An 18,636-nucleotide genomic window follows, 5' to 3' on the forward strand; every position below is an offset into this window, starting at 1 on the left:
TATTTTGAATGGAAGAGCTAATTAATCTAAAGCTTTCGATTTAAGGTCATATTATGAACGTGTTGAGTATGTTGTGTGGAGGTGTCCATGTCCTACTTGATTGAGATCGTTATTATACCGTCTTCTATCATTCCTGTTAATTTTTCAGTTTAGTTTATTAAGAACCTATAAGCGTTTGTTAATTATAAATATTCAGGATTTCAGCGTATTACCTGGATACAATGTTGTATCCGTCTATAATAAATGTTTTAACAGTGATCATTACATGTCAATATTTATAAATGTAATCACTAGTCAGTTTCTGACCTCCGCTAGAATGGCATTTGCTTTGCGTGGATCACACGCGCGATCTGATTTTTTTTTACGTTGTAAGTTAGTTTTTAAGTCTACCATGGTAAAATGAATGAATGGAAAGTTCGCACCGGTCTTACCGACGATATACTTTATAAGATGTTTTTTTTTTGTAATTAATGCCATTATAGCTGTGATAATGCTTAGAACAAGGTAGCTAGTGTTATGAAACTACCATGAGCGCGTGAACTCGCCATCTTTGTTTCTGGGTCGTTTGAAACCCAATTAAAATTGGAGAAGTATGCTGCCTAAGATGTTTCGAGGCTCATAAAAGAAAGTTAAAGAGTTAATCTATTTTTCGAGAGATTTCTAACTTTTATTGTAGTACTAGTATAAGTGTTGACGTTAGTTGAAGGTTTATGTTAAGACGTGCCTCCATACCGAGCCAATGTTTAAATGATAGTCATGCTTGTCTCAAAGTCCCAGTAAAATCGTGCTTTTATACAAACTTGCTGCTAAATTTGTGTTGCCAAATTTCAATTCAATCAGATCGTTTGTTAAATGAGGATGAGAAAGGTTTGTGTATCTACGAGTTTACTGAGGGCTTAGAGATTACGACCTAAGAAACACTATTTTTTAGTCTTATATACTTTCCTTCATTTGATATTTTCTTAAAAGCGCTTTTTATGCTAAAATCTGTCGCAAATGGACCATGGCTTCCATAAGTTTGCTCTAATTTGAATCGGGTAACACCAGAAGTCATTTAAATTTTATACAATAAATAAACGTAAAATTATCTTAGAAGGAAAAATTACTTCGGGTTTCTGTATTAGCAGATTAACTTCTAAGTTTTGATTTTGTTATTTTCTTACAAATAAATATTACTTTGTAAAAAAAAAAATGTTTTTTTTATTAATAAATCCCTCGATTCCGATGTCATTAATGAGTCCGTTTCGCTCGCGGTGTAAATTGGGCCTCACTTAAACAAATGGGTAAATTTCTACAAGCTTTTATTTTACTTACAAGAATAATCGGTCATTTATTTTATAAGTAGGTCAACTAAATATATTCCTCTGCCACCTTGCTATCATGACTGTTTGTCATTCGTTGAGCATTATTGTCAAAACCAAGTAAAATTATTTACTGTGATAAAGTTCTATGGTGGCCCAGGAATTAAATTGGTCCTTTATAAATACATTTCGTCACCAGCAGTGAACTCGTTAATTTGGGAACATTTTTTTTTTTCAAGAATGGCTTAATTTATTTATACAGTATAGGCAAGGAATAATTGCGAGGTTATTAGAACGAAATCTCATAATACATGGATTGGTGTTTTTTTTTATGAGATAAATTACCTCCCGAATAAAGAAAAGGGCGTCGAAGAAAACTTTACAAATCGCAACAATGAGTCCAGGTACAAAGCGACTGAAAAATCGATTTCCATGTTTACATGACTACAACTTCATGGCAACCAGAGAGGTTTCATCGGTGCTAAACAAAACTGAAAGTGCAGCCGAAGAGGCAGTGTAAATAAAATAATGGAAGACGAAAAAGGAAAAGACGACGCGGAAGACTGGAAGATATATGAGGCATTGTGCAGTAAAACTCCATCCGAAGTAAGTAACGAGCCTGCTTCGAAATCAAATCATTAATTTGTTATTTATTATAGCCCTATACCGCCTATACCAGGAAGTGCAAAATTCCAACTTCGTATCTTGCCTTGCAGTCCCGCTGACGCTTATCTTCTAATATATTAAATTCTCTGGTGAAAATGTTAGTGACCAAACTCCTTCGAAACGGCTTGACCGATTTTTATGAAATTTTTGTGTATATTCGGTGTCTGAGCCGTTCTACGCGGACGGAGTCGCGGGCAATAGCTAGTAGGTAAACGGTTTGACCGATGCTTATGATTTTTTTTATTGTGAGAGGAAGCCAAACGAGCAAGCGGGTCATTTGATGCGCAATGAACACCACTGCCTGTGAGAACCAACTACTCAAGGAGTCATTGGTCCGTTGCCGGCAGAAAGTATACTTAAGCCCTTTTCATGTGTATATTCGGTAGGTCTGAGAATAGGACGTAAAGTCGTATACTATTTTTCTACGCGGTCGGAGTCGCGGGCAACAGCTAGTATTATATAATGAGAGAGGGACGCGATACGAACTTCGATTTTCAAATTTCGTAGTAGCCCCCCCAGATTTACTACTATAGCGCTATACACTGAAAACTTAAAATCCTGGCATTCCTTAGTAGACCCTGAAAGTACTGAAACGTACTCGTATTATTTGTGTCGACAATCGGTTCTATTGTCAAGGACGTCATAGCGCGTGTTCAAATGTAGTTCAGTTTCAGTGCCTGGTCCGTGTCAATAGCAATATACGCGGTGTATATATGGCTTAGAACAAGTATTCCAATAGGATTGGCATTAGCATACGTACCAGAGTAGACGTAGAACACGTTTTGTAATGTCTATATATGTTGTGGACCAAGTGATAAATCGGTAATTTTTCATAATGCCCGGGCATTATGAAAAATGACCAATATGATAGCAATTTGATAAAAACTATTAAATACACTGAAATGTGGTTAGAGAACCTGACTACGAAGCTTGAGGTCCCGAGTTCGATTTCCTTATCGGAGCAGATATTTGTATGAAAAATACGAATGTTTGTTCTCGGGTCTTGGGTGATTAATATGTATTTAAGTATGTATATATCTATATTTATCCGTTGCTTAGTACCCATAACACAAGCTTTGCTAAGCTTACTTTGGGACTAGGTCAATTGGTGTGAATTGTCCTGTGATATTTATTATTATTATTATTATAATTAGAATTAAATTAAAAAATAATAATAAAAATAATTAAGAGTAACTCAAAACATGAAAAAAAAGTTTAAATTACAATGTCAAATTTAAAAAACTTTTTTACCGAGTGATATACGACACTACTAGGTCTACTTTTAATCTCCCCCTATAGGTACATACCTACATAGATTACAATATACCTACAGATGTTGTGGACCAAGCGTTAAATCGGTCATTTTTTATAATGCCCCCGGGCATTATTATTCCGTCATTTAAGGAATTAGAAGGGGTCAAGGAATTAAATACATCTTCATTTTGGTGTCCTTTTCTCAAACAGCAAATGTCAAAAAAGCATTATTATCATTTAACATTAATTAAAGGGGTTAACAATCGGAACGAGAGATAAGTCAAACAGTGGTGTATACATCATTATCATTTTTAAGTGTCCTAAATGTTGTCATCATAAATCATCTTTTGTGTTCGTCGTTCAAGGAAATGTCAAAAAAGTCAGTTTCATTTCGATTAGGTCACTATAGAGTAACATATACAAAAAAGGGCATATTCAAGGAAAAAATATGTTAAAAAAAATCAGAATAGTTCAGAGAGCCCGCGCTCAGCCATACTGATGTGATCTCCGGAATCTTTGGAACATTAAAATTAAAGAACATATTTACTATTATTCTGTCATACGATATATACGCATTGTAATAAAATCAATTTTTTACGTCTAACCGTTATTGAGATAGAGGGCAGAGAGCCCGCAGCGCTCAGCCATACTGACTGATGCAAGGTCAACCGTGAATCTCAGTGAATAAAACCTTGTATACAGTTTTAAGTCATTGAAATATCATTAGCAATAAAGTCATCCCTCCTTTAAGTAACTATTTTCTGTCATATTTACATACGTACATACGAACATTGCAAGTTAAATAAAAAATCAATTTTTTACGTCTAACCGTTATTGAGATAGAGGGCAGAGAGCCCGCAGCGCTCAGCCATACTGACTGATGCAAGGTCAACCGTGAATCTCAGTGAATAAAACCTTGTATACAGTTTTAAGTCATTGAAATATCATTAGCAATAAAGTCATCCATCCTTTAAGTAAGTATTTTCTGTCATATTTACATAAGTACATACGAACATTGCAAGTTAAATAAAAAATCAAATAATAATGATATTTCAATTACTTAAAACTGTATACAAGGTTTTATTCACTGAGATTCACGGTTGACCTTGTATCAGTCAGTATGGCTGAGCGCTGCGGGCTCTCTGCCCTCTATCTCAATAACGGTTGGACGTACGAAATTTTTTAACGCAATATTTGTTCCAAGTTTTATGCTCTACAATTTTGTAATAAATGTTAACATCACTGGAGCTATAGAAACCGAGATAATCGCGAAAAACTGACTTATTTGACCTTGAATAACTTACGACGCGGACACGAGATTAAGTGTGACTTTTGAGACAACATTTAGGACACCAAAATGAAGCTGTATACGAATTTCCAGCTTATTATCTCTCATTCAGAAGTGAATCTCCTTATATGACTGCATTATAATTTATAAATGTGAAAGTTTGAATGTTTGATAAGTACTCGATCACACAAAAATGGATGAAGGGATTTATATATTTAACCTGGATTAACACATAGGATATAATATTACTTTCGATCCTTAGTTCTGTAGGTCCGTAGTTAAATGGCGTTAGTTCCTGTCAGATAGCGTTAAACATTTTCGCAGACGAGCTCGCGGGTAATAGCTAGTTTTTCTTAAACGTTGGTACCGGCAAACTAAAGCATGCGCTTTTCGTTAAATCAATTATGTTCTTACTCTTACAACGAAACGGAGTAGCGTGCTCTAGACCGTACCACGCAGGGATTTCTCTGAAACATATAGCTACATCATTTGCTGTAAAAGTCTGGGTACTAAACGGAATTCGTTTTTCCCTTTTGTACGGCATTCAATAACACCCCTCCCCCTCTTTATGCCGTCGTCGATCCCCAAAACGTCACGACCTCTTTATCTGACAAATCACGCCAACGAACTCATAATTTGTTAGCAAGCCTCCCGCTTCATGGTAATCAGAGAGTATCGTGACTTTCGCCAAGCCTGAAATAGCAATCCGGGTCACGCTACCTTTTAACCAAAGGTAAGCAAGTGCAGTAATCCAGTAGTCGCCTCTTGCCTGCCGCGGCAAAGCGTCTTCCTGCCCTATTATACCAACTCCACACTATGGCATTTTGTAAGTCGTTACCATAATTACAGTGGCTACTGTTAGTTAATTCGAGCCGCACCTCGTTATGAATTATTTATCATTAGAGTAAACTTCTACAGATGGATGCAGACGTTGGGAATGACGTGATTACTACCTTGAGAAGCGATCTCGCTGGACTCCAATACAAACGAGATAAATTACTGTCTGAAGTAAGTATCGAATCGAAGCCTACTAATAGCGTCAAGGTAAATTCCTTAGTAATAACCTTTTTGTTTTAATATTACAGACAAGTGATCTAAAGAACCAAATGCTGTCGCGAGATCAAAGAATATTAGAGCAGCAGGTTGAAATCGACCACCTGCGCGAACAAAATGCCAGGCAGAACGCAATTATATCTTCGCTTAGGAAGAAGATACAAGACCTCGAAGAAGTCCAGCGCAACCTTCAAGCAGCTCACGGCAGAAGCGACATGACAGTGCAGACATTGCAACGGGACAACCGCTACAACGAAGACAAAATTAAGGACTTGGAGAAGAAACTGCGCTCTCTCGAATTGGAGTGCCACAATGAAGAACAACAAAAAGAAAACGCGCGTTGCCAATTCCATGATCTAGTGCGACGTCTGTCAGCCGCCTTAGATGCTGAGTTTTGTGACACCACTCATACGCATTCCCCTGAAAGCCTCATTATAAAAGCAGCTGAATTGGTGCAAGAAATCACAAGACTCAAAAACAAATGCATGAACACGACAGAAAACTTGTCGAGCGTAGAGCAAGACTTTAGAAGCTGTAGAGATGCTTTGGAGAGAGCGAACGCTGACAAAGATATGTTGCAGAGGCAGGTTTCCTCCCAGCTCCTCGACCTGGAGAGGCTCAGGCAGGAAAAAGAGTCCCTGGCAGTGTCGAACAGGGTCTTGGAGCGGGAGCTGCACGAATCTAGGGAGAAGCTGTCACACTGCTCGAAGAACCTAAGCGTTGTAACAGACAACGTCAACCAGAACGAATCAATGATCGTACAACTGAAGGGTGTCTATTTTGTATTTTGAACTTTAGTAGTACCGAAGTATGATTTGATTATTTAAAACAGTGTTTTTCAACCTTTTTCATGACACGACACGACCCCTTTTGTATGAAGAAATATTTCCCCCGTTGTTTTTTTCATGCATTTTCTTTTGTGACAAATATAAGGAGTTAACTAACATTTTCTTTATAAATATTTTTAAACTTTTTGTATTTTTTACTGAAGTAGTTTTCCCAGCAACTAATATGGCCTCGGCGACCCTGCGAAAGAGGCTTCGCAGCCCCCAGGTTGAAAAACACTGATTTAAATCGTGAAAATAACTTAAACACTAACTGAATACCTTTGCGATTTCCAGAGGACCTCAGGCATCGAGATGAAAAGTATCAAAGATTGCAGACGGAGTTCCGCAATACTATGGAGTCCATAGCGATTCTTTTAAGTTTACCAACGCGATTCGTCGAAGCGCATGAAAGTACCATCAAGGACAGAATTCGAGAAATACTAAGCGACAATAAAGACAAAACCGTTGTACGTATTAGAGACGGCCTCTATTCGTACCTATTTTAGCGTCCCGTACCACAGTTGGCAAAAGTGGAACCCTTGTTGGATCAGTTTGTTGTCTGACTGTCTGTCCGTCCGTTTGTCAAGACCCTTTTACTCAGGAACACGTAGAAGCTGAAATTAATATAAAATACTTGAATATAGATTTCCAAATCGCCCTCAGGTCATTAATTATTTTATAAACATTGCAACCATTTATTTTTAAATAAGCAAGACAAGTTCCATGGGCTATTAAGTGTTGCCACTTTACGTGTAGGTAAATATATTTACCAAATTTCTCCTTTTTTTAACCTCCGACGCAAAAAGAGGGGTGTTATAAGTTTGACGCCATAATATGTCTGTATGTCTGTCAGTCTTGTCTGTCTATCTGTCTGTAGTATTTTGATCGAACTTTGAAATAACAATTTCGGCTTTTTCATCTTTTCATTGTAGGTAGGTACTCGTATGTCTAATCTTGTTTCTGATATCCTGACAATCGTTCGAAGGGTACTTAATTGGAAGAGATCCCTTTAAGGTTCGCCTTTGTAGATCTTTTATTTGGTTATCTGTCAATTTCGAGTGTTTTTTTGTACGTACAATAAAAAGTTAGTTTTACAATACAATAGAACAGAACGTCGGGGTTTTTTCAACTATTTTAAGTTGATTGGGTTATTCATTCTGTCTATTCCTTAACCAGCAAATAGAAGCACTCCGCGAGAAGCTCGGCATGGAGTCTCAGCAGCTGAGCCGCACGGCGCACGCGCACGACTCCGCCGCCAGCCGCGTGCGCATCCTGGAGGATGAACGGAGCATGCTGGAGGGGAAACTGCACAAGCTGGAGGCGGAACTCGCCACCGTCGAGCTGAGCAGAGACAGTCTACGGAAGGACAAAGCTAACGTGAGTGATATGCTAAGACCTAAGACTAAGGGGCTGTTTCACCATCTACTGATTAATGTTAAGTGACGGTTAAATGTGATGCCGTCTCTATTCGAACAAAACAAATAGAGACGGCATCACATTTAACCGTCACTTAACACTAATCAATGGATGGTGAAACAGCCCCTTAGACATTGATAGCTGTTGAAAGCTTGTTGCCTTTAGCAGGCAAGCTGCACTAGCTTGAGGCAGAACTTGGGTCTTGAAGCTGGGCAGAGACAATCTGCGGAGGAGGCTATCGACAGAAATATTTGCTAAGACAGACTAGTTCCACAAGCGTTTCAACCGCTATCAGTTTTCTGTCGCATATATTGAAGAAACAGCCGTTACCTGTGACTCCATCCGCGTAGAATACAGTTTACACTATCCCGCGAGAACTGGAATTTTCCGGGATAAAAACTATCCTAATATGTCCTTCCCCGGGACGCAAACTATCTGTATACCGAACTTCATCTAAATTGGTGCAGCGGTTTAGACGTGATGAAGTAACAAACAAACGAACAGACTTACAAACTTTCGCATTTATTAGTGGGATGAGAGATCGTAAGCAAGAAATTTTAATAAATTTTTAATTTACCACATGCATATATCTATTTATAAAATCCTTCCATTCTACCTGATTCATTTCTACAGAAGCGACAGGAAACGAATAGCGGTTGAAATGCTCGTAGAACTAACCATTGCTAGCTTGTTGGAACGTATGTATACATGCTGAAGGCAAGCTACCTACACAAGCTTGAGGCAGAACTTCGTCCTTGAAGTTGAGCAGAGACAGTCTGCGGAAGCTAAAGCCGTGGTGGCCTAGTGGTTTGACCTATCGCCTCTCAAGCAGAGGGTCGTGCGTGGGTTCAAACCCCGGCTCGCACCTCTTGAGTTTTTCGAAATTCATGTGCGGAATTACATTTGATATTTATCACGAGCTTTGCGGTGAAGTAAAACATCGTGAGGAAACGTGAACAAACCTGCGAAGCAATTCAATGATGCGTGTGAAGTTCCCAATCCGCACTGGGCCCGCGTGGGAACTATGGCCCAAGCCCTCTTGTTCTGAGAGGAGGCCTGTGCCCAGTAGTGGGACGTATATAGGCTGGGATGGAGTCTGCGGAAGAACAAGGCTAACGCAAGTAACAGATGCTAAGTCATTGTAGCTAGTTGGAGCACTTGCAAGCTGCTTAAGCTGCGGCCGTGTCTAACGTGCTGACGTCGCGATTGGATCCACCATTTCTTTCTACCCTCGTCTTATGCCGTGAGACCGAAAGAAGTGGTGACAATCACGGATGAAAATGATTGTAATTGCAAGTGTGTTAGACACACGTCAGACAATAGACCTCTGGAGGCCGAACTCGCCGCGTGGAGTCTGATTCGTGCAGTCTGTTTGCAGATGAACAAGGCCATATAGATGCATGTTATCCAATAATGTAGAACACACAATAAAGTAGACGGAGTAGCGCATTCACTTGAGAATTGTATTTTTTTTACGTCAAAAACGGATTAATGGATAATAATATTAATATATTAATGAATCGTTTATTTGTATAACTTAGGTAAGTTACAGAGATTTTTAAGATTTTCGGATCTTCCATAATAATAATTAATATATATTCAATAATAATATTACATAGGTATTTCATTTAAGAAAGTAAAACCAATGCCATCGTCCACTTTGTGTTTTATCACGGCAATTACAGTTACAAATGAATGTCGTTCGTATTAATTTTTCTCGAGGAAAAAACCCTACAGTCCAAATAGGGGCTGTGAATGACATCGATATCTTCTTCGCATAAACGATTCACCTATATAACCGCTTCCTTTTAAATTAAGAGTCTCCGATTATGATATGACGTAGGTTGTTAATACGGAAATCGCCAAGGCAATATTTTTTTGTTCATAAATCACTTTATTGTTACAGTTTGTAGCATTCCTCGAGCGTCTGGGCAGAACACTAAATATGGATGAACTGACCCAGGACATCGGCATTGAGCTGCACACGGACTCCATTATGCACCGAGCCGAGCAACTGGCACGCCTGGAGAGCGACAAAATCGTTGACAAGGTCGGCTACTGAAATTTTTACGATTTTATGCTCGTACGCAATCGTGTGTCGGTATTTAATATACTCGTACTTATAAATATCTTCTACACTAAATAATTAAACAAAACTGATACCATCTGATGTTTTGAATGACTCAGGCGCCACCTTAACTCGCTGCCCTCAAACTTTTCAAAATATCTAAGTATCTTCATGACCTGACCTGAGGTGGTTCTCTGCCTTTTCCCAACTCACGATTCCCAAATGTTTCATTTGCCAAACTATTTCATTTCCCAACTCACGATTTTCTATGAAACCATGTTTTTTTCGAAACTTTCATAAAACAAACCTAACCACTGTATCCTATAAAAGCATAAAGGATACACTGAGAATATTTTTTGGTTTCTGAGAAAATTGAGAGTTGGGAAATGAAACATTTGGCAAACAATAATTCTGCAAAAAGGCAGAACTCGTCTGAGGGTTAATTGTCTCAGTCATAATCGTTTTGACCACTTTTTCCCCGTGTATAGGATGAGGGTAGAAAGAGATGGTGAATATGATTGCGAGCACTCGCGCGTTAGACAATACGGCTTCTGACTTGATATGTTGAGTAACAAAGTATCTGTTTTGTGTAGATGCTATATTACGGATACTATGGAACGCTGCCGCGTCTACGAAGGGAAAGGTCTTTCCATGATTTGCCTTACCTTAAAGAAGTAAGATTCGATACATTCCCATTAGGCATGGCATTCCCTAAATATGTAGGCATTGTAATGAACTAGCAATCAAATACCCCTCACTTAACGATATTACGATAATGTAACCCATAGTCATCCATGCACAGTAAGAAGCACCGCAAGAATTCACGCCATTTCAGTATACTCTCCATAATGTTAGCGTAGATTCAGCCATATACTTCTAAATTCAACGTAGCAACAACAAAACCATCAAGCCAAATATCTAGTTAACCTAATGAGCTATAAGTGCATTGTGAGCGTGCACATTGCAACCTTTTATCTATGACACTACAATGCCATCTCATTGTAACATTCAGATTCACTCACGCCCCATTTAATATTTCACTCTTTGAAGTAATTAGGCATTAAGTACATCGTGACTGTCTGTGCCGTGGCTGTTGCAGACCGCGGTGGTGTACCAGTTGCAACGACGCATCAGGATCCTACGGGAGCAGATACAGAGGAAAGACTTGCATCTGGACTTGCTTAGACGCAAACTGAGCGTACAGGTAGGTATCTACCGTAATGATTTGTTTCTATCAGCAGTAAGTTTCCTTAACAAAATCTAAAATTTAACAGGTTCCTGTCCCATGAGGCAAATGTGCCTCATGACCAGTGATTTACATCAAAATGCAGTTGTTTTTTCGATAAATAATAATTTTTATTACGTATAATATTAAGTATATTATTTTTATTCTTGAACCACATTTAGATAACCAATGAAAATTGCAATGGGGAATTTAGATTGGGGATATTACATTACTTGATCATTACTATGGGGACGTGACAAAAGAACGCAGCACATTGCTTCGGGACAGGGAACCTGTTAAAAAATCCCAGTTTTCATTTTGAAATAAGTATCTGTTAAAAACTTCATTTTTGATACGAGATTATTGGCTGATTATTCTTTTTGTTGACTGAACTTGCATTGTCATCCAAGTTACAGTCAAGTTCATAAACTTGTGAGCAAAAATTTGATCAAAAATATCTGAACACGCTTCTACGCCGTTAACAATAAAGTCGTGTTCAGATATTTTTCATCAAATTTTTTCTCACAAGTTTATGAACTCGACAGTACATAATGTAGTTAGGTAGGTATACCAAATTTCAAGTCACTCCGACCACCGGAAGTGGATCAAAATGGATTAGCAAGATTTGACCCAACAACAACAATAACCAGGGCAAGTTAAGTAAATAAAAGCTTGTAAAAACCTTAATGATGTTAGATAACATCAGTCATGTCTAGCTAGACCCATGGCGTCAACGAATTGGCTGACATTATGAGGTTAAGTTTTTTAAGATTGTTTTTTTGATGTAGGTAGTTTGCCAAGATAGAAGGACAAAGGTGCATAGCACAGGCACACACCAAAACAATTATATCAAGCTCACGCTCATCTTCCCCCAGATTATGAGTTATGAATACCTAATGGACGCATAATTCAATAGAACCGCTATTTGATAAATTAAACTTCTTATGAGCACATCTATTGCCTACTCGTGCGGACTGGCGCCAGGCGCACAAAACTGCACGCGTGGCAAAAAAACGCAATGCCTTTTTTGCTTAAAAATGGTTCAGTGGCACAGGAAACTTCACAACTGTTTTGTGTGATTCTAATTTCCGCTTCGACGCGTCACGATCACGATCAAAAGTTCAGCTAATGGTTACCGATCGAAAAACCAACTCGCGTTGATGCAGTAGTTTATATGTTTCAATTAATTGACCATTTGCATGGGCCTCGCCGCCGGCCATAACTTTTGGACACTTCCCGAGTATTATTTATTTAGATGCAATAAAAATATGATTAATACCTTTATGATTACAATTACCGATCGGTATTTGGCAAAGTTATAGGCATGATTGTTGGGTGGTTGGTATTTGTATCGCTACAAGTTATAAGTAGGTATAAATTATCTTGAAGTTGATTACGACGAGCAAAAAATAATGGCCACTTTGTATTAAAATTCCACAATTTAGTGACCCAGTTTTTGTTTTTCACTAGATTTCAAAGGTCATAAGGTCATTATTATTTAAATACCTAGGTACAAACATCGATTACATTACCTAGGTATTTTCTTTTGGCCGATATTTCCGCTGAAATTCTGGTAAATAAACAGATTTTAATTTGTATTTGAAATACTGGAATTGAAACACGTAACCACTAGGTAAATGAAAAGTACAAAATCTTAAATCAGACAACACACAGCAGACATTAAGATCATATCAGAGAAACATTAAGATCTGAAAAGGCTCTGTCACGTCTACTGTGTCTACGCAGGAAGAGTCTTCGCGCGTGCGCGCCGTGCTGCAAGCGGAGCGCGACGAGGCAGCGGCGCGCAGCAAAAAGCTGGCGCGGCAGTGCGACAAGCTGTCGGCGCAGCTGGCCGATGCGCGCGCGCAGCTAAGGGAACTGCACGCGCAGGTCGCCGACGCCGCAGAGTACAAGGTGACTGCAGCCGCAGCAAGCAGCCGCGTCTCGGCAGTTTAAAAAAGAAAGTCGATCAGATTGTCGCCGTAGATAAAAATTTAAACCGTTTACCACTGATTGATTAAATATAAAGTTTAAAACATGAAATACCAGATGTATAATTTGATAAATAAATACAAGCAAAATTTCGTTTTTACGTAATCGTATCTAGTTTGCAGGTGGTAGGACCTTGTGCAAGGTCCGCCCGGATTGCTACCACCATCTTGCTCGCTAATCCTGCCATCAAGCAGCAGTGCTTGCACTGTTGTGTTTCGGCGTGGAGAATAAGACAGCCGGTGAAATTACTGGCACTTGAGGTATCCCATCTTGGGCCTCTAGGTTGGCAACGCATCTGCAATACCCCTGGTGTTGCTGATGTTTATGGGCGGTGGTGATTCTCTTACCATCAGGAGACCCACTTGCTCGTTCTCTATCCAGTCGAATAAAAAAAAAGTTATTTATTTGTAAAGCGGATTTACATGCATGAATAATGTAATACAAGGTTAAGGTATTTTCCTTTACATTACTCGCCATGATCTCATTTCATTTATTACATCTTGATTTATCGATTCGATTAAAGGACAAGAAGGTATGTGTATCATCAGGATACACCGAGGACACCGAGGCCATTTTAATTAAACGGATATTGTTTGCTGATTGCTATAGAATTTATATTCTGTGAACGTACCGTCGTCGGAACTTAAGACACTTTATTGGGTCTCTTTATGGGGTGAAGCGATGGTTAGCTATCCCTCCCTACCACATTCGCTTAAGATGCGGGCTGCCAGTCATAGCAATGTCTGCTAGAAGTGCCTTAGAGTTTTGATGATCGGTCAGTCAGTCAGTGAGTGAGTGACAAAATTAAGAAACTTTGACTGGTTATAATTCTTAAACTACTAGTATTATACTAATAGTATTATACCGTGTTTATACAATGCCTGCTTGGTTACTGAAAACTCAGGCTTCTAGTTTTATCCACAACGAAGTTATAGAGGGGTCGAAAATGGCCTGAACTGTTTCGAGAAAAGGATGGTACTGCCGTGCCCCCAGATTTGAAATTCTAACATTCTACGCTTTTGAATAATTATGTTAAACATTGGTCTACTTGACATCAATGTTTCCAATAACGAATTAAAGGGTCATGATCTGAGGCCGTATTGTCTAATAACTAATAGCCAACCACCATCACATTCCACTGTCATCCTATAATAAAAAGATTTGTGATTTCGAGTCCGTTAGACAATATGGTCTTAGGGCAGGGTTTCTTAAAGTGGGGTCCGAGGACCCCTTAGGGTCCGTAGCATGTGTGTCAGGGGTCCACAGTAGGTCAGTCCATAGATGAGAGTAGGTATGTATAAAGGGTCAGTTTGTAAACCAATTTACTAGGAAATTTCCAAAAAAAAATTTTGACAGGGGTCCGTGGAATTGTTTAAATTGTTAAAGTGGTCTGTGACTGCAAACAGCTTAAGAAACCCTGCCTTAGGGCCAGTACATACGGACTGCATTCCAATTGCAACGTAACCGCAACTGCCGACTTGCACGTACATTTCAAATGCAGATGAAAAATGTATGGGCAGTTGGCAGTTGCGGTTACGTTGCAGTTAGATTGCAGTCCGTCTGTACTGGCCTTTAGGTTCTATCTAGTTTGTTATGATTTCCAAAATTAGATTTTCTAACAAATCCATCTTTTTCTATTATTTTATGAATAAATTCGTAGATAACATCATTGGAAAGGGCACGCAAAATCGAAGAGCTCCAAAAGAAGCTGGAGGAAGCAGAGCTGCTACGCGCCCGGTATAACCGCAAGGTTATCGTCCTCAAAGACCAGGTAACTCCAATTTTAATGCTTTATAAACAAAAACGTGCATATTTGAGGTAAAAATAGTCGATTTACATATACCCAATTTGCTGCATTGTGCATGGTATGGTTAATCCCGATCACGTGTACAATAAAGTATTTAGGGATCTTCAAAAAACGAACATACTCGTAATGTACTTTTTCCTCATGGAGCTAATACCCATAATTCTACTATTTCTACTTATGTTATGGCTGGGTCCACGAAACGGTGATTGCTTTCTTTGCCCTGAGGCGATCCTGCTCGTTTGTACCTTATCTATTCTGTTTATTATAAAAATATAATAAACGCGCCTATCAATCTCCCAAAGGGCCGGCAATGGCGGCTTAGCACCTGTGATACCCCTCGTGTTGCACACCTGTCTGTGGGCGGCGGTGATTGCTTCCCATCATGTTTAATTCCTTTAGGTCCGCAACACCGGGGAGACCTTCGAGCAGGAGCGGACCTCCAGCGAGCACCAGATAGCCATGCTGAGGGATGACCTCGCGCGTAGCAAGGAGGCGCTCGCAGAGTGCCACAGGAGGGAGGCACAGCTCACCAGCTTTAGGTGAGGCGTCTATAAACCTCTTATTTTTTACTCGAAGGTCCGTCGTCGAGGTACAATGGGCTGGTATATTTTGTAATGTACTTCGTTTTCCTTGTTTTAAGTTAAGTGTGCTAACCTTACTGCTCAGCATATCGAAAATACAAACAGACATGGATGCACAGAAAAACCAGAAAAAGAGACCAGCGCTGGGAATCGAACCCAGGTCCGAGAGCGGAACATAGATGTCACTAGTGCTGCTGCATAAGTAGCGTAGTAGAAATAAGCAACCTGAGATATGTATGCATAGGAAAAATTCGTGTCTAGATTCCTGTCCAGCGGTGGTGTAGGGGTACGTTATAGCACGCAGCACGGATTGCTGAGGACCTGGGTTCGATTCCCAGCGCTGGTCTCTTTTTCTGGTTTTTCTGTGCATCCATGTCTCAGTTTGTATTTTCGATATGGTTTCACGGGATACTCGTAAAAGTAACAAATTTGGAGTTGAAATAAAAAATACAAAAATACTCCAAAAAAACAATCTTACTGCTCAGTTTTTATCCCCCGACGCAAAAAGAGGGGTGTTATAAGTTTGACCACTATGTGTGTCTGTGTGTCTGTGTTTCTGTGTGTCTGCCTGTGGCACCGTAGCTCTTAAACAGGTGGACCGATTTGAATGCTGTTTTTTTTTATTTGAAAGCAGGTTTTCCAGCGATGGATCTTAGACATGTTTTATCAAAATCGGTTCAGCCGTTTCGAGATTATAAGCTCTTTTGTTCGCTGCGGTAGGAATCTTTGACGCATAATGGTATTTACTTTACTTTCAAACATATATGTGGGACCTAAAATTTGAATCAGCTATGTATGCTATATAATTATGCAAGATTATGGAATTCTCGGTCTGATGCTGCAGCCAGGATATCCAGAACACTAGTAGGTACACTCTTGATAACACCATAGCAGATATATCGTGTTTGGATTCGTTTCGATCAGTATTTAATTCTACATACAATGCAGTGGTGGCAACCGACGAGCTGATGCTGCAGCCAGGATATCCAGCACACCAGTATACTCTTGAAAAAATAATAGCAGATATGTCGTGTTTGATTAATTTTGATCAGTATTTGATTCTACATACAATGCAGTGGGAACACGATGAGCTGATGCTGCAGCCAGGATATCCAACACACTAGTAAACTTTTAAAAAAATAATATACCAAAGTTTATTTGCTTCGCATTCTCAGCAATGATGGTCTTTCCGAACGCAAGCGCTTCAGTGCGTACGAGTACCTATGTAGGCATCTGCCTGCCAAGACTTGTAAAGTTTGATAGAGTTTTTTGTTAGATAATGGTTGTTAATTAGATTACATTACCTACGGACTTTCTATATAGGTCTTCTTTTTATACCTATTGTTGAAGTAGCAGGTCATTGTGTCTCCAAAAAGGAATGTGAAATCACCAACATTTTTATTTTGTTAAAGGAATTCGATAGCTAAACTCCTGGGTATCCTGGTGCCCTCGTCGGTGTCGGACTTCGAAATGGTGTCGCGGCTGCAGAAGCTGATTGACGCGCACCACGACTTCACGATCGTGTCGCGGCGGTACGACGACCCGGCGCTGCTGCGCGCGTCGTCGCGCTCGCCGCCGCCGTCGCGTTGCCGGACACGCACGCCGGACAGGTAGCTTACAGCCGAACAGTGACTAGACAGAGGATTCATGACTTGACGATCGTGTCGCGGCGGTGTGACGACCCGGCGCTGCTGCACGCGTCATAGCTCTCGGCGCTGCGGTCGCGTTGCCGGACACGCACGCCGGACAGGTAGCTTACAGCCGAACAGTGACTAGACAAAGGATTCATAACTTGACGATCGTGTCGCGGCGGTACGACGTTCCGGCGCTACTGCGCGCGTCGTCGCGCTCGCCGCCGCCGTCGCGTTGCCGGACATGCACGCCGGACAGGACACTGACAACCAGACAAAGGATTCACTACTTAACGATCGTGGCGCGACGGTAAGAAGACCAGGTGCTGGCCGTCGCGCTGCGGGACACAGACGCCAGTCAGGTGGCTGACATTCAAAAATACGGGTAGGTAGGTACCTACTGAATGACAAAAAGAGAAAATTTTAACCGTGATCTCCGTTTTCACCCACCGTTGCCACCATACGAACTCTGCTGTAGATGGTAGGTACGTACCTTTTCTTAAGAGCATTTTATACCTGCTGAGCTGGCAACGTTGCATTTTTGTTAGTTTTTCTCGATTATTCCATAAAAATTTAATGAAATTAAAATGAGATTTGATAGCTTAATGTTTAAGTTAATGTGTCTACTCCAATAATTATTCGTGATACTTTTATATTCTTTAAAAACGAACAAATGTTTATTTTAGGTTTTTATAGAAAATAAAAGTCTATTTAATTATGGCAGTAGACACATTCACTTATATATTAAGAACATCTATCAAACCTTTTTTTTCAATTTTTATGGAATAATCGAGAAAACTAACAAATATGCAACGTTGCCAGCTCAGCAGGTATAAACGCTCTTAACCGAAAAATAGACAAAGATGCACTCAATTAAATTTTAACGCCTTATTCATAAAAACCCTTAATTGAGGTTGCAATCGGTCTGTTACTTAGCAGACTGGCTTGTTTAGACGGTTGCCAAGAAAGTTATGATCATAAACGCTTGCTAGCAGTCTGCTAGTTTGAGCTGCTGATAGACGGATTAGACGCGTTTTATTTGGGCCACCTTGACAAATTCAAAGGACAAAAAATGGCCTAATCGATAATTAAAAAATAATTAATTGACAGCAGTGACAGCAAATTAACCAGGAAAAAAAATAAAAAGCGAGAATGTTTGTTTTTCCGCCATTTCCGATCTGCATGTTTATGTTGTGCCAAAAAGCCATAATTATGTTATCATCCTTATTTTTTTTTTCATTATTTATTGCTGCTAATTTAGAGGATTTTTAAATATAAAATACCTGAAAATAAATTTTCCTGATTTTTTTTTAATCTGCGTACCCTGCCTCACTTTATAAATATCTTCGGTACTATGGTTTTTTGCTCTAGTCAAAGTCAGCATGTTTCAACTTGTGGCGGCCATTTTGTGACTTAGCAGGGAGAAAAGGAGGGTCTACGGTCCTCTAACTTTAGCAGAGCCTTGATCGACTGATTAGCGCTAACGACGTTTATGAATCATGTTTTTAGCATCGGGCCTTCAAGGAG

The 18,636-nt window shown here is 39.7% G+C and overlaps 1 protein-coding gene across 3 annotated transcripts in view; it reads left to right on the plus strand.

Moving 5' to 3' along the window:
- The first annotated feature begins 1,768 nt into the window (after window positions 1-1,768).
- Window positions 1,769-18,636, plus strand: part of LOC141431885 (coiled-coil domain-containing protein 170) — a 23,016-nt gene continuing 6,148 nt past the window's right edge. The window contains exons 1-11 of one of the 3 annotated variants that reach the window (XM_074093166.1): window positions 1,769-1,907; window positions 5,428-5,517; window positions 5,595-6,333; window positions 6,684-6,856; window positions 7,566-7,766; window positions 9,712-9,855; window positions 10,467-10,547; window positions 10,973-11,077; window positions 12,845-13,012; window positions 14,751-14,861; window positions 15,297-15,436. In XM_074093166.1, coding sequence (XP_073949267.1) covers window positions 1,830-1,907; window positions 5,428-5,517; window positions 5,595-6,333; window positions 6,684-6,856; window positions 7,566-7,766; window positions 9,712-9,855; window positions 10,467-10,547; window positions 10,973-11,077; window positions 12,845-13,012; window positions 14,751-14,861; window positions 15,297-15,436 — 2,030 coding nt within the window. In that variant the 5' untranslated portion in view covers window positions 1,769-1,829. Of the gene's footprint in view, window positions 1,908-5,279; window positions 5,336-5,427; window positions 5,518-5,594; window positions 6,334-6,683; window positions 6,857-7,565; window positions 7,767-9,711; window positions 9,856-10,466; window positions 10,548-10,972; window positions 11,078-12,844; window positions 13,013-14,750; window positions 14,862-15,296; window positions 15,437-18,636 lie in introns of those variants that run through there. The other 2 variants (XM_074093167.1, XM_074093168.1) reach the window with 2 other exon arrangements.

This window comes from Choristoneura fumiferana, chromosome 10 (genome assembly GCF_025370935.1).
Source record: "Choristoneura fumiferana chromosome 10, NRCan_CFum_1, whole genome shotgun sequence".
NCBI classification, from domain to species: Eukaryota; Metazoa; Arthropoda; class Insecta; order Lepidoptera; family Tortricidae; genus Choristoneura; species Choristoneura fumiferana.